The sequence below is a fragment of the Salmo salar genome, chromosome ssa27 (genome assembly GCF_905237065.1).
Source record: "Salmo salar chromosome ssa27, Ssal_v3.1, whole genome shotgun sequence".
NCBI lineage: Eukaryota > Metazoa > Chordata > Actinopteri > Salmoniformes > Salmonidae > Salmo > Salmo salar.
Window position 1 is genome coordinate 8,743,790 of NC_059468.1, and position 15,135 is coordinate 8,758,924.

General features: G+C 45.4%; 1 protein-coding gene across 37 annotated transcripts in view; it reads left to right on the forward strand.

Annotated features, from left to right (window-relative positions):
• Positions 1–14,266, forward strand: part of LOC106588461 (microtubule-actin cross-linking factor 1) — a 279,550-nt gene extending 265,284 nt beyond the window's left edge. For 22 of the 37 annotated variants that reach the window (XM_045709357.1, XM_045709358.1, XM_045709359.1 and 19 more), the window contains 7 exons: positions 679–796; positions 4,126–4,188; positions 4,644–4,676; positions 5,980–6,191; positions 8,589–8,699; positions 11,616–11,727; positions 11,918–14,266. In XM_045709357.1, coding sequence (XP_045565313.1) covers positions 679–796; positions 4,126–4,188; positions 4,644–4,676; positions 5,980–6,191; positions 8,589–8,699; positions 11,616–11,727; positions 11,918–12,162 — 894 coding nt within the window. In that variant the 3' untranslated portion in view covers positions 12,163–14,266. The remainder of the gene's footprint in view (positions 1–678; positions 797–4,125; positions 4,189–4,643; positions 4,677–5,979; positions 6,192–8,588; positions 8,700–11,615; positions 11,728–11,917) is intronic. The other 15 variants (XM_045709346.1, XM_045709348.1, XM_045709350.1 and 12 more) reach the window with 6 other exon arrangements.
• The last annotated feature ends 869 nt before the right edge of the window (positions 14,267–15,135 follow it).

Consider the following 15,135-nt stretch of genomic DNA (forward strand, 5'->3'; position numbering starts at 1 on the left):
GAGGTTGTTCTCTTGGTGTGATTTTGCAGATTTGGAAGACTTATTTTGAGAATGACATCAATTTGGCAAACTGGAATGGGTTATAATGATAACCAGGGGTTACCCTATCCGATTCGCTTTGGACTGGGGAAAATTGAAAAATCATGCTGTTCTGAGAGAAATTCAAAATTAACATTGGTCCCTTATCTGTTTGTGTTGTCTTGCCAACTCTATGGCCATTGTCACAATGATCATAAATTACCAAAGAGTTGACAAGACAGCACAAAAAGAGACAGGCTAATCAAAGATCGCTCTGACTTGGTATTGCTTCATAGAGTTCTGCTTGCTGGGTGATGGAGCAGTTTACCGTAGTAACTCTCTGAAGTGTAAATGTCCTTCTGCATGAAACAAAGCTGACTATAAGGTAGAATGAAATCGTTTAGGGATTACTATGGGAACTAATCTTTTGTTTTAGATTGTTGGGTAAGCTGGGCTTTTGACAAGTAGGTGATTTAGTAGTATCATCAGTGCATGGGTGTTGTAGTATAATTTGCATGGAGCGGCGTATACTTTTGCTCAGATTGGTATGGGCTGCTGTGTATAATGGCTTTGGATTCTTAAAATCTCATGTCAATAATCGTTGTACTTGGTTGAACTCACTGAATTCCTCTCTGTTTCTCCTCTCCGTTGCTGTGTTAGTTTGGTGACTCGCAGCAGTTGCGGTTGGTGCGTATCCTGCGCAGTACGGTCATGGTGCGGGTCGGAGGGGGCTGGATGGCCCTGGACGAGTTCCTGGTCAAGAACGATCCCTGCAGAGGTGAGTGGGGCTTATTTATGCACAGCCACACACACACGCAGGCATACATGCATACATACATACATAAATTCATACATACATACATACAGTTGAAGTCGGAAGTTCACATACACTTAGGTTGGAGTCATTAAAACTCGTTTTTCAACCACTCCACAAATTTCTAGTTAACATACTATAGTTTTGGCAAGTCGGTTAGGACATCTACTTTGTGCATGACACGAGTCATTTTTCCAACAATTGTTTACAGACAGATTATTTCACTTATAATTCACTGTATCACAATTCCAGTGGGTCAGAAGTTTACATACACTAAGTTGACTGTGCCTTTAAACAGCTTGGAAAATTCCAGAAATGATGTCATGACTTTAGAAGCTTTTGATATCATTTGAGTCAATTGGAGGTGTACCTGTGGATGTATTTCAAGGCCTACCTTCAAACTCAGTGCCTCTTTGCTTGACATCATGTGAAAATCTAAAGAAATCATCCAAGAAAGAATTGTAGACCCCCACAAGTCTGGTTCATCCTTGGGAGCAATTTCCAAACGCCTGAAGGTACAATGTTCATCTGTACAAACAATAGTACGCAAGTATAAACACCATGGGACCACGCACCGTCATATGCTCAGGAAGGAGACGCGTTCTGTCTCCTAGAGATGAACGTACTTTGGTGCGAAAAGTGCAAATCAATCCCAGAACAACAGCAAAGGACCTTGTGAAGATGCTGGAGGAAACCAGTACTAAAGTATCTATATCCACAGTAAAACGAGTCCAAAATCGACATAACCTGAAAGGCCGCTCAGCAAGGAAGAAGCCGCTGCTCCAAAACACGACATAAAAAAGCCAGACTACGGTTTGCAACTTTACATGGGGACAAATATACTTTTTGGAGAAATGTCCTCTGCTCTGATGAAACAAAAATAGAACTGTTTGGCCATAATGACCATCGTTATGTTTGGAGGAAAAAGGGGGAGGCGTGCAAGCCGAAGTACACCATCCCAACCGTGAAGCACGGGGGTGGCAGCATCATGTTGTGGGGGTGCTTTGCTGCAGGAGGGACTGTTGCACTTCACAAAATAGATGGCATCATGAGGAGGAAAATTATGTGGATATTTTGAAGCAACATCTCAAGACATCAGTCAGGAAGTTAAAGCTTGGTCGCAAATGGGTCTTCCAAATGGACAATGACCCCAAGCATACTTTCAAAGTTGTGGCAAAATGGCTTAAGGATTGGAGTTGCCATCAGAAAGCCCTGACCTCAATCCTATAGAAAATTTGTGGGCAGAACTGAAAAGGCGAGTGTGAGCAAGGAGGCCTACAAACCTGACTCAGTTACACCAGCTCTGTCAGGAGGAATGGGCCAAAATTCACCCAACTTATTGTGGGAAGCTTGCGGAAGGCTACCAAGAACGTTTGACCCAAGTTAAACAATTTAAAGGCAATGCTATCAAATATTTATTGAGTGTATGTAAACTTCTGACCCACTGGGAATGTGATGAAAGAAATAAAAGCTGAAATAAATCATTTTCTCTACTATTATTCTGACATTTCACATTCTTAAAATAAAGTGGTGATCCTAACTGACCTAAAACAGGGAATGTTTACTAGGATTAAATGTCAGGAATTTAAAAAAACTGAGTTTAAATGTATTTGGCTAAGGTTTATGTAAACTTCCGACTTCAACTATACATACATACAAATATGGAGTACAAATACAGAATGCACGTACACACATACTCACATACACACACAGTTACAGAGTAGAAAATGCAAGGCGCTGGTTACACTGTGGGGGTCAAAGTGTAACATATGGTACTACGGTCCACTGTTTAAACTAACAACTAGTCGCACATCTACATCTAACCTTTGAGGTTTTCAGAGTTCTGTCTTTTCCATAGCTGTCTACGGTCTGTCTGGTGTGGTCCTCAGGGCAATCTCTCTCTTTCTCTCCATCAGCCCTTCTTTCTCTCCATCCCTTTCTATGATAGTTCAAGAGTCGGTGGGCTTGAATCATCTCCATCTCTCTCTCCATCTCTCTCTCCATCTCTCTCTCCATCTCTCTCTCCATCTTTCTCTCCATCTCTCTCTCCATCTCTCTCTCCATCTCTCTCTCCATCTCTCTCTCCATATCTCTCTCCATATCTCTCTCCATATATCTCTCTCCATATCTCTCTCTCCATATCTCTCTCTCCATCTCTCTCTCCATCTCTCTCTCCATCTCTCTCTCCATCTCTCTCTCCATCTCTCTCCATCTCTCTCTCCATCTCTCTCTCCATCTCTCTCTCCATCTCTCTCTCCATCTCTCTCTCCATCTCTCTCTCCATATCTCTCTCCATATCTCTCTCCATATCTCTCTCTCGCTCTCTCTCTCCATATCTCTCTCTCGCTCTCTCTCTCGCTCTCTCTCCCCATCTCTCTCTCCATCTCTCTCTCCATCTCTCTCTCCATATCTCTCTCCATCTCTCTCTCCATCTCTCTCTCATCTCTCTCCATCTCTCTCTCCATCTCTCTCTCCATCTCTCTCTCCATCTCTCCCTCCATCTCTCCCTCCATATCTCTCTCCATATCTCTCTCCATATCTCTCTCCATCTCTCTCTCCATCTCTCTCTCCATCTCTCTCTCCATCTCTCTCCATCTCTCTCTCCATATCTCTCTCCATATCTCTCTCCATATCTCTCTCCATATCTCTCTCCATATCTCTCTCTCGCTCTCTCTCTCCATATCTCTCTCTCGCTCTCTCTCTCCATATCTCTCTCTCGCCATCTCTCTCGCCATCTCTCTCTCCATCTCTCTCTCCATCTCTCTCTCCATCTCTCTCTCTCCATCTCTCTCTCTCCATCTCTCTCTCTCCATCTCTCTCTCTCCATCTCTCTCTCTCCATCTCTCCATCTCTCTCTCCATCTCTCTCTCCATCTCTCTCTCCATCTCTCTCTCCATCTCTCTCTCCATCTCTCTCTCCATATCTCTCTCCATCTCTCTCTCCATCTCTCTCTCCATATCGCTCTCTCTCTCTCCATATCTCTCGCTCTCGCTCTCTCTCTCTCCATATCTCTCTCCATATCTCTCTCTCTCTCCATATCTCTCTCCATCTCTCTCTCCATATCTCTCTCCATATCTCTCTCTCTTTCTCGTTTCCTCTTTCTCATTCTTTTTTTCCGACTTTGTTTTCTGTATATGCATGGCCTTTCTCTCTTACTCTTTTTCTCCTGCTACACAATCATTCTTTCAAAGCAGTATTGCATGGTGCATGATCTTCAGTTCTCTCTCTCCCTCCCTTACCTTTCCTTTTTGCCCCCTCCCTTCTTCCCTCTCTCCTTTTCTCTCCCCTTCCAGTTCAACATCCTGGACTTAAGATCCTTCGCTCTGACTCCAGTAGCACCATTTCATCTCGTATAGGTTGGGTTCCTCTCTCGCTCTCTTTCTCCTTTTTCTCCCTGCGCCTCTGTTTTCTCTCTCACTCCCTCTTGGTTGTTTTTTGGTTTGGGCTTTTTGCTGTGCTTTGCTGTCTGTGACACTGAACTAACGTTTCTTACCCTTTCCGGCTACATGCTAATGCTAGCGCGAGGGGATCCGTATCCCAGGTTATAGGTCTGTCACTGACCTGTGTATTTGTTTTGAAGTTGTTGTAGCCACTTGGGTCCCTGACGTGTCCACCTCCTCAACCTTGGGGACTTCACCTGTCTTTTTACTCCTTTGCCACTGTCTTCTGTGTTGAAGTGAGAGAGAGAGAGAGAGTGTGTGCGTGCGCGCGAGAGAGAACGCTAAGTAGAAGGAATGTATGTGTCTTGTCGATGTATTTCCATCTCGCCGTGAGCACGCCACTATTTCACCTTGTCTCTTGTGTCTCTCAGTGACGGTCACTCCTGGCTATTTCTGCTGCAGAGGTACCTACACTCCCTCTCGCTTCCATTGCTCTCGCTCTCTCTCTCACTCTGTCCAGCCACCCGGCTCTAAATCGCTCGTTCTAACCGCTCTGCCCATCTGCTTGTATCTATGTGCGGGCGTGTGTATGTTTATACGTCTAAGTCTTGTCCGTGTGCCAGTCCACGTCACGCTTCCCACTCAAAAAAGAAAAAAAAAAAGGATTGGCCTGCCCTGGTCTTGGTGGTGATGGTTGCCATGTGGATCCAAAATGGTTGCACGGTTTGACGGGCCAGTCCCATTAAAAAACAGAGCCCGTCTAAGACCTGGGTGTGGCCAGCCTGGGTTTCTATTAGCACTCTTTAAATGTGATGGCGGGTGGGGACTGAATTAGAGGGTGCACCTGACTCGCTGGGGGATGTAATTACAGGGCGCGCACCCATTTATTATTGACTGGCCTTTGCTGCTGTTGCTGGTGGATGACTCTGAGGGGGTGTGTCCTGTCCTGGGTATAGCTGCTGACCACGGCTCCGGTGACCTGCTACTAATGCTAGCTGCAGCCCTCTCTCTCTCTCTCTCTCTCTCTCTCTCTCTCTCACTATGGCTGGCTTTTCTGGGCTTAAGTTGTTGTGTGCTGGGGCTGCTGAACTATCTTGTCTAAGAATGCTTCTATGAGTGTCGATGGGAGGGGAGTCCCCCATGGTACTGTATTGGGGCTCCCCCAAAGCATAACCGGGCATGCCCCACATAAACGCGCCAAACACACTGTTTATGAATTAGGGAAAGAATGAATGAGTTAACGGAGCGACTCCCTCGCAGTGAGAGAAGAGAGGCTGTGGTTTGGTTTACAGACAGACCTCTGTGTTCTAGCTATATAACCAGACATAGAACAGTTGTTCTATTAGTGTGGCTATAACAAATAAAAATGTACTATTTAGGTCCATACTTCCATACTTGGAAATTTTTTTCTCTCTAGTAGTTTGGATACACTGACCTCTAACCTCTGTGTGAGGATGCCTTGCTGCCTTCCTCTGTCCTCTACACCGTCACAAACACACCCACTCCCTCTTCCCCTTAAAATGTAGCCCAGCCAGAAGTGCACTTCACTGACTCTGATTCCCTCTCCTCCCTTCCCCCTACCCTACTCAGCACTGACTCGACCACACAGTGCACTGACTCTGAGAGCAGTGACTCGCCGGGGAAGCACTGACTCACTGCCTCAATGCACTGCGTCCGTAGTTGACTGAACGTGACTCTTATTTTGTCTCCCTCTTTCTTTCACACTCTCTCTCTCGCTCTCCTTCTTCCCTTCCTCCCACACTCCAGCCCGAGGCCGTACCAACCTGGAGCTGCGTGAGAAGTTCATCCTACCGGAGGGGGCTTCCCAGGGCCTGGCGGCGTTCCGTTCCCGGGGCCGGCGCTCCAAACCCGGCTCCCGGACGGCCTCGCCCACCCGCTCCTCCTCCTCAGCCTCGCACAGCGCACATAGCTGCGCCTCCCTGCCCTCCACTCCCGCCACCCCTACCGCCTCCTCCAGAGTAAGTGCCCCCAAACCCCTTCTTCCCCGTAGAAATACAATTACTAGAATGGGAAAAGCTCCCCAGACCATGACAACTTGACCGAACCGGTGTACTCATGGTTGACTCAATATGGTATTATGTTCTATGGGAGCGAGGTGATAGAACTATATCGCCCTTAAAGAGAGATCTCCCTGCTTCTCTTCACGTCATATGTTGGTTACCATGTTGGTTACAGTAGAAGTCAGTCACAAAGATCGGTAGTGTCTTTAAATATAGACCTGAGCAATTACACAAGCTACTTTAATCGCTGTGGAAAAGGGAAGTGGACATGGTTTCTCTCTAAGTCTTCCTAATGCAAACAAAGACTAAAATGGAAACTGCAAGAGTACACGACACGTATGCATAACAATACTACAATACATGTTCACAAACTGCAGTCAATCAATGTCACGTCAGTCATGTCACAAATTGTTTTGTTGAATTTTTGGTATTTTACCCCCTTTTTCTCCCCAATTTTGTGATATCCAATTGCAATCTTGTCTCATCGCTGCAACTCCCCAACGGGCTCGGGTGAGAAGAAGGTCGAGTCATGACTCCTCCGAAACATGACCCGCCAAACCGCGCCACATGCCCGCTTAACCCGGAAGCCAGCCGCACCAATGTGTCGAAGGAAACACTGTTCAACTGACGTTCTGACCATGTCTTGTTGTTTGTCTCGGTGGCCCATCTTCTCACCCACTTTCATACAATGGTTGTTGTCACACTGGTTCTTCATTGCACTAATTGTGTATCGATTACACTCGAAGGTGGAGTTTTGATGATCTCAGTTCCGGTGGCGGTCAGTGCCATTTAAGATGAGGGAAGACCATTTTCTTTTCTTTTTTTATATATATTTCTTCATGAGCATGGCCTTATTTCTATTACAGTATATTGGATGACTGTCATTCATATTCCATTCATCCAGTTCAGTGTAACAACGATAGGTTTAAGCTTCTACTATGAATGAAAGTTTACAACGTAGGTGCACACAGTTCGAGAGAAATTTGTGTGACAGATAGTGACACATGGCCTGCATCTAGCTGATCTAGGGTGTAATCATTAGTCCAGCAGTTGCAAACGAGAGTTTTTTGCCTCTGCTTCATTTTGGAAGAAATTAATGTGTTAAAAACTCTTCAACTATTGTCTTTTTCTCTCTTTGAGTCAACTACTCACCACATTTTATGCACTGCAGTGCTAGCTAGCTGTCTTATGTTTTCAGTACTAGATTAATTCTCTGATCCTTTGATTGGGTGGACAACATGTCCGTTCATGCTGCAAGAGCTCTGATTGGTTGGAGGACATCCTCCGGAAGTTGTCATAATTACTGTGTAAGTCTATGGAAGGGGGTGTGAACCAAGAGCCTCTTAGAGTTTGTATTGAAGTCAATGTACCCAGAGGAGGACAGAAGCTAGCTGTCCTCCGGCTACACCATGGTGCTACCCCACAGAGTGCTGCTGATGCTACTGTAGACATTCATTGCAAAACAGTGTATTTTAATCAATTGTTTTGTGACATAAAACTATACAAAATATATTAATCTAAAAAGGACAACTTTTTAAATGCTAAAAAAAAATATATATTTTTAGGAAGTTCACTGAGGAGGATGGTCCTCCTCTGAGAAACCTCCACTGCTCAGTTCAATGAAACACACCTCTCTGGCCTTTCTCACGTATACCACTGAATCCTAAACCCTAGACAATTATGCTTTGTATTACTTAGTGTAGCACCACTGGTCATATATTCAATCAGTCAGGTTACTGTAGCCTCAGTCAAAATGGAAAAGTATATGGTCATCGCAAGTATACTTTCATCGCTACCTAGTGTAGCAGTCCAACCAAGGTGCATGAAATGAGGAATGAACAGTCTAAAGAAGATATTCAGCCAGTCTTGGAGGACAAAGCATGAAGCCATATTACCCAGAATACCCATAATTATCTGTATTGTTGTCACTGATCGTTAGTTGTGTAGTCTGTTTATTGTGTGATTTTTGTATTGTGTGTCTTTTGTCTGTCTGTGTTGAAATGGTCCTGTTTCTACATGTCAACAACAATCACCACGTCCTTAACTGTGACATTTTTATTTCTGGTTCTGCTTTGTTTTTGTCTTTCTTTTGTCTCCTAAATCCCTCCAAATCCACCCCCTGCTAACCTCGCTTGGAAAATGTACTGTTTTTCGTTCTGTGTTTTTAAATCCTTCCACTGTCGCACCAAAAACACACTGCGCTATGCTACCTGCCTCCCCTCCTACCCCTTCCTCCCTTTCCCTATTTTCCTTTCCTCTACTTTCCTGCTCCTCTCCTTGCTTCTCCTCCTCCTTTTATTCTCCTTGGCTGCCTCCCTCCTTCCCTCCCTCCCTCCTTCCCTTTGGTTATCCCAGTCCTCAAACTCGCGTGGCTATGCCAAGCCCTGGCTGGCACACAGTAAAACTCCAACGCCAACCAAGTGCCAGTCCTGCCCAGACCACGACCACACCACCCCTGGGCACGAGGTAACACACTGACCCCTCCCGCCACCCGTCCCAAGCCCCAGCGAACTAATGAATCACTAACTCACACACACTGTCACTCACTCACGGGGTGGCCATACACGCTGCATAGTGCACACTGTGCAATGGGACCATGAAGACATAAAAGACGTGACATTTAAAATTCAGCTTTAAGACTGAATATATTTGCGGCATATCTTGTTTCACCGTTTTTTTGCTCAATATCCAGTTAAATGTATTAATATGTGTATTGTCACAATATTTTAGGCCCCCGGCAAGAAGCGACTGGTGATAGGTCAATAGAAAGAGATGATTCAAAGTGACAGCAAGTAGTGAGAAATTGTATAATTATTAGCGAACTCCGTCTTGTAGTTCTAGGGATTTAGTTTGGTAGTCTGTTGGTCGTTTTTCAAATGGCGTGTCTGCTGTATTATGCTAGTATGGGGATGATGCTTAAAAGTAGTACCTGCTCCTTTAGTTAAAGGTAGATGCAGCAATAGGACATCATCATACACAACGGGACAACATCCTGGCTACAAGCATCAACAACAACGAAATTCAAATCCACTATTGACTTCCCAATGTCGGCATGCCTCAAGACTCAAATTCGGAAGAGCCCAAAGTGTGACAGCCTTTGCAGACTTGTACTTTTTTTGGTTGATGTCGTCCCGCCGTGTATGATGTCATATTGTGGAGTCTACATTTTAAAGGGCCAATGCAGTTAACCATTTTATATTTTTATATATATATATATATATACTGCTCAAAAAATAAAGGGAACACTTAAACAACACAATGTAACTCCAAGTCAATCACACTTCTGTGAAATCAAACTGTCCACTTAGGAAGCAACACTGATTGACAATACATTTCACATGCTGTTGTGCAAATGTAATAGACAACAGGTGGAAATTATAGGCAATAAGCAAGACACCCCCAATAAAGGAGTGGTTCTGCAGGTGGAGACCACAGACCACTTCTCAGTTCCTATGCTTCCTGGCTGATGTTTTGGTCACTTTTGAATGCTGGCGGTGCTTTCACTCTAGTGGTAGCATGAGACGGAGTCTACAACCCACACAAGTGGCTCAGGTAGTGCAGCTCATCCAGGATGGCACATCAATGCGAGCTGTGGCAAGAAGGTTTGCTGTGTCTGTCAGCGTAGTGTCCAGAGCATGGAGGCGCTACCAGGAGACAGGCCAGTACATCAGGAGACGTGGAGGAGGCCGTAGGAGGGCAACAACCCAGCAGCAGGACCGCTACCTCCGCCTTTGTGCAAGGAGGAGCAGGAGAAGCACTGCCAGAGCCCTGCAAAATGACCTCCAGCATGCCACAAATGTGTCTGTTTCTGACCGTTTGAGCAGACTCCATGAGGGTGGTATGAGGGCCCGACGTCCACAGGTGGGGGTTGTGCTTACAGCCCAACACCGTGCAGGACGTTTGGCATTTGCCAGAGAACACCAAGATTGGCAAATTCGCCACTGGCGCCCTGTGCTCTTCACAGATGAAAGCAGGTTCACGCTGAGCACATGTGACAGAGTCTGGAGACTCCGTGGAGAACGTTCTGCTGCCTGCAACATCCTCCAGCATGACCGGTTTGGCGGTGGGTCAGTCATGGTGTGGGGTGGAATTTCTTTGGGGGGCCGCACAGCCCTCCATGTGCTCGCCAGAGGTAGCCTGACTGCCATTAGGTACCGAGATGAGATCCTCAGACCCCTTGTGAGACCATATGCTGGTGCGGTTGGCCCTGGGTTCCTCCTAATGCAAGACAATGCTAGACCTCAAGTGGCTGGAGTGTGTCAGCAGTTCCTGCAAGAGGAAGGCATTGATGCTATGGACTGGCCCGCCCGTTCCCCAGACCTGAATCCAATTGAGCACATCTGGGACATCATGTCTCGCTCCATCCACCAACGCCACGTTGCACCACAGACTGTCCAGGAGTTGGCGGATGCTTTAGTCCAGGTCTGGGAGGAGATCCCTCAGGAGACCATCCGCCACCTCATCAGGAGCATGCCCAGGCATTGTAGGGAGGTCATACAGGCACGTGGAGGCCACACACACTACTGAGCCTCATTTTGACTTGTTTTAAGGACATTACATCAAAGTTGGATCAGCCTGTAGTGTGGTTTTCCACTTTAATTTTGAGTGTGACACCAAATCCAGACCTCCATGGGTTGATAAATTGGATTTCCATTGATTATTTTTGTGTGATTTTGTTGTCAGCACATTCAACTATGTAAAGAAAAAAGTATTTAATAAGATTATTTCATTCATTCAGATCTAGGATGTGTTATTTTAGTGTTCCCTTTATTTTTTGGAGCAGTGTATATATAAAATGTCATAATTTTTCTCACACTATGAGTTGGAAAACGTTTAAATTGTGAAAATGATGATAATGCCCCTTTAGTGTAAGAGCTGTTTGAAAAGTTTGTCTGAAATGTCAACCTGTTTTGATGAGAGTTTTGGCCTTCCATGCAGTAAATGAGATAATAGACCAACGAGAAAGAATTCCAAACATCTGCCAATAGCAGCCAATTTTCAGTTTTCCATCCCCACTCAAACCAGTCCTAGTAAAATTCTTGCTTAAGAACTTGCACTTTGCTAAGAAGCTATTTTTGTTTATTTTTAACCATATTAATAGAAAACAATCACAGTAAGGTATTTAATTGTTACCCAGAAATGATTTGATATTGAGATTTAAAAAAAACAGCTGCATTGAACTTTTAAACAAATGTTTCTTAATCCTGGTCCTGGGCACCCGAAGGGTCAGTTTGGTTTTTGCCCGAGTAGGTGTGTAGTGCTGAGGCAAAAACAAAGATGTGCACCCCTTTGGGTCCTCAGGACCAGGATTAAGAAACACTGCTTTAATGTATTCAGTAGCACAGTTTGCCACTGTCTGACATTCCCTGTGTCTGTCTATAGGGGGCAGTTTCGGGGTCCAAGCTGAAGAGGCCCACGTTCCACTCCAGCAGAGGGTCTCTGACTGGAGAGAATGGAGGAGCGACACCTACTTCTACTAAACCTGGACGCACCGGTAAGGCCAAAGTCCTGATTTTTCATAGCAGTTTTATTTCCTATTTTCAGTTCTCTATTTGTGTTATCTTGGAACATGTGATTCCCGTAATGAAAATGAGACTAAACATCATTTTTTTCCCTCTCTATTCACTTTCTCTCTCTCATTACCTACCCTCCTCCTTTCTCCCTCTCTCCTCCTCTCCTCTCAGACCCCAGGCGTACCCCATCGGGGGCCAGTGGTGCTGCCAGCCGGGCGGGCAGCAGAGCGGGCAGCAGGGCCAGCAGCCGGCGGGGCAGCGACGCTTCGGATGCCTCAGAGCTCCTGGAGACGCGCTCGGCCTGCTCGGACACCTCGGACACCCCCCGGCGACCAGGAGCGGCCAAGCCCTCTAAGATCCCTACCATCTCCAAGAAGGCCCCAAGCCCCAAGACACCCACTTCTGGGAAGAAATAGTGAAGGAGACGTCAAAAAGACGTCGTAAAAACGTCATACATCTAACTATAGAGCTGGTTTGACTCCACGGGCTACCCCAGCCCCCCAAACACCAGCCAGGATGAAATGGAGAGGAAGATGTCCAGACTATAGAATTAGATCAAGTAGAATGGACCGTCTCCCATTCAAAGAGATGCTCTATAGTGGACAGACTACTGGCAGCCATATTGGGTGTCACATTTGATCCAAACATCCATCCATAGGGCTTGCATGGGATTCATGCACCAAGACTACTGTATGGAGGGCAGGTAGAGAGGGGGAGAAATATCTTTCTCTTTTTCCCCGCTCTCGTACACACACTCGAATACACTCACTGGGGGCATCGAGGCCCGGGTTCGTGCACTTAGACTGGGGTGAAACAGGACAGAACTTCCCCCTTTAAAACCCAGATCCCAGTTTGCCTTCCAGTCTCCTGTGCGCTCTCTCTCGTAACGGGATTGTGCTAGACTGTTTCAGAGAAAGCCACAGCAGTTTGAACCGACAACCAACCAACATGATGCTGCCTTATTTGTGTTGCACATTTCTGTCCTTACTTTTACCTAATCTGAGTTCCACAGAGCGTTAGGTAGAGCCTTGTAACTACTTTGTGTATGTACACACTGACACACACACAACTGAAATGCACACACACACATTGAGGGTAGTGATGAAATGACTCAGAACTTACTGGAGAATGGCACTCCGAAGAACTGGATTGTGGGTATTGTGGGAATTGTTTCTCACCAGGAGTTAAACAGAAAATATCCAATGACTGCCATCTTGTTTTTTTACTCTCCTGGACTGGGAAGTGAAGAGGAATGACACTTCAGCACGTCTGTGGGTCGGGAACAACGGGACTAGCGTGGATTTATGTTCAGTGTGTGGGCTGCCCCACTCTGACAACTTCCTGAACTTCGCTAACTGCCTAAACCTCAAGCCTAGGAGACCGTGGAAGTGGTGGGAAACACACATACACACTGCAATGTCCTCACACACCACTGCAACAATCAGTGTGTTTTGTAGGTGGGAGGGTTTTGTCATATGGCCCCTTTAGTCTGAAGCTAACACTCAAATTTAAAGATGACTTCTTGGTGGGTCCCAACTAACAGCAAAAACGTGACAATGTGTAACAATGAAGTGGCTTGTAAGGACATGCACAATTTAACACAATTTAAGCTACGCTTATTCCAGATTAGAGATTGAAAACCGGCGCACACTGACGGTCTGTATCGCTGTAATTCCACTTCGCCCCTCTCCCTTCCGTTGCCGCTGGAAACCCCCAGAGCCACAAACGCAAACGTTTGTGTATACGCGTGTCGTTGTTCCGCGTTACAGAAATCAGAGGTCGTCCGTGCGCATCACTGTATGCAAAGATTTGATTTGTGAATGTCTTTCTTTCATTCTGGTTAATTTATAATCCTGTTGTATTTTTTTGTTTGTTGCTTTTCTAGCTGAAGAAAACATTTGTATTTATTTTTCAGTTCTGTATCATCTCACCGGGGAGAATGATTAGTATTAAGATGAATGAAGTCATATTTTGTACCAAGGAAAATGTCCGCTCCTCTCTTCAACGTTGTATGTTTCTACTTCTTCATAACACTACTCGACCCGGAAGCTGATTCCCTTGGCAGCCTTTTTTTTTTTGCTAATGACTACAGCTCCCAGAACATGACCAAAGGGGGTTGCCCTCATTGTGTTGGCAAAAAAAAATACCAATATGAATGCAAGGGAGCTGAAGGGGCCAATGAGAGAACCCCTAGTGTCCCGCCTTATAGGCATTTGAATTGTCGTGTCTTTGATGGCTGCAAATGTGCTTCCCTGTTTGTTGATGTGAGAGCTGAAGTATATGAAAACCTAATGAACGCAAATGACATCTTAAGGTGATTTTTATTTATTTATTGTCCCGTTGGGGGTGGGGATCCGAGTGCAGGAGAAGAACTCACCTTTTGGTGTTATTCACAGTGTGATGAATAGAAAATATGGAGGGGGGGGCGGTTAGAAGTCAATTGTGGAAAATTAAAATACAAGATTATAAACCCTTTTGTTCTCTTTTTGTATTAAAAATATGCTTGCAGTAAAAAAGAAATATTTTGTCATTGTGGATTGATTTTAATTTCATTTGGGGGGAAAGTGTGTGTGTGTGTGTGTGTGTGTGTGTGTGTGTGTGTGTGTGTGTGTGTGTGTGTGTGTGTGTGTGTGTGTGTGTGTGTGTGTGTACTTACATGCAATGTTCACATGTGTGTTTCCATGCGTGTCCTTGAGTCTGTAGACCACAGTCTCTGCACACCGGAAATGGCTTGGTAATTAGGGTTGGGGTACAATTAGCGTGTCCAGAGATAAGAACACGCCCTATAGTAGGATCTTCAACAGAGGGAGGTCTCTGTCTGCTGCCTTTTATTCTACAGTATGTTGTGGGAAATGTAGCTGAGGTCTATCTCATTCTCTGCTTACACAGTAGCTAAATATAAGACTTGGTTTGTATGTGTTAGAGGAGGAGATGGAGCTATTACGTCCTTTCCGTTAGAGAGAGAAAATGAAAATCACCTTGGTTTATTTGGCAGATGGGGTTTGGTCTTTATAGTCTTCCCTGTGCAGCTGTGTGTCTGTGTTTGCATGGAACTATCCAAACCCACTCACATCCTCTCCCACCATCCCCATCTGTCCTCACCACCTATCCTTACTCTGACAACAGACTGACGGACTCACTATCATTCTCTCACCCTTCCCTCTCCATCCGTCATTCCTCTCTCCGGCCGTAAAATCCCTCAACACTGGAGAAAGAAAAACAAAAATACCACAGAAAATACTCATTCCTGGCACTTCTGACTCCCCGGCCTTAGAAAAGATGGCCTTTGGTTTGGTCTGTCAGTATTTTTGCTGTTCAAAGTGGCCGCAAGTCCTAGGGTGCTTTTGAAGTCAAACAAACACAAACTGGCATTGAACTGACCCTCACTA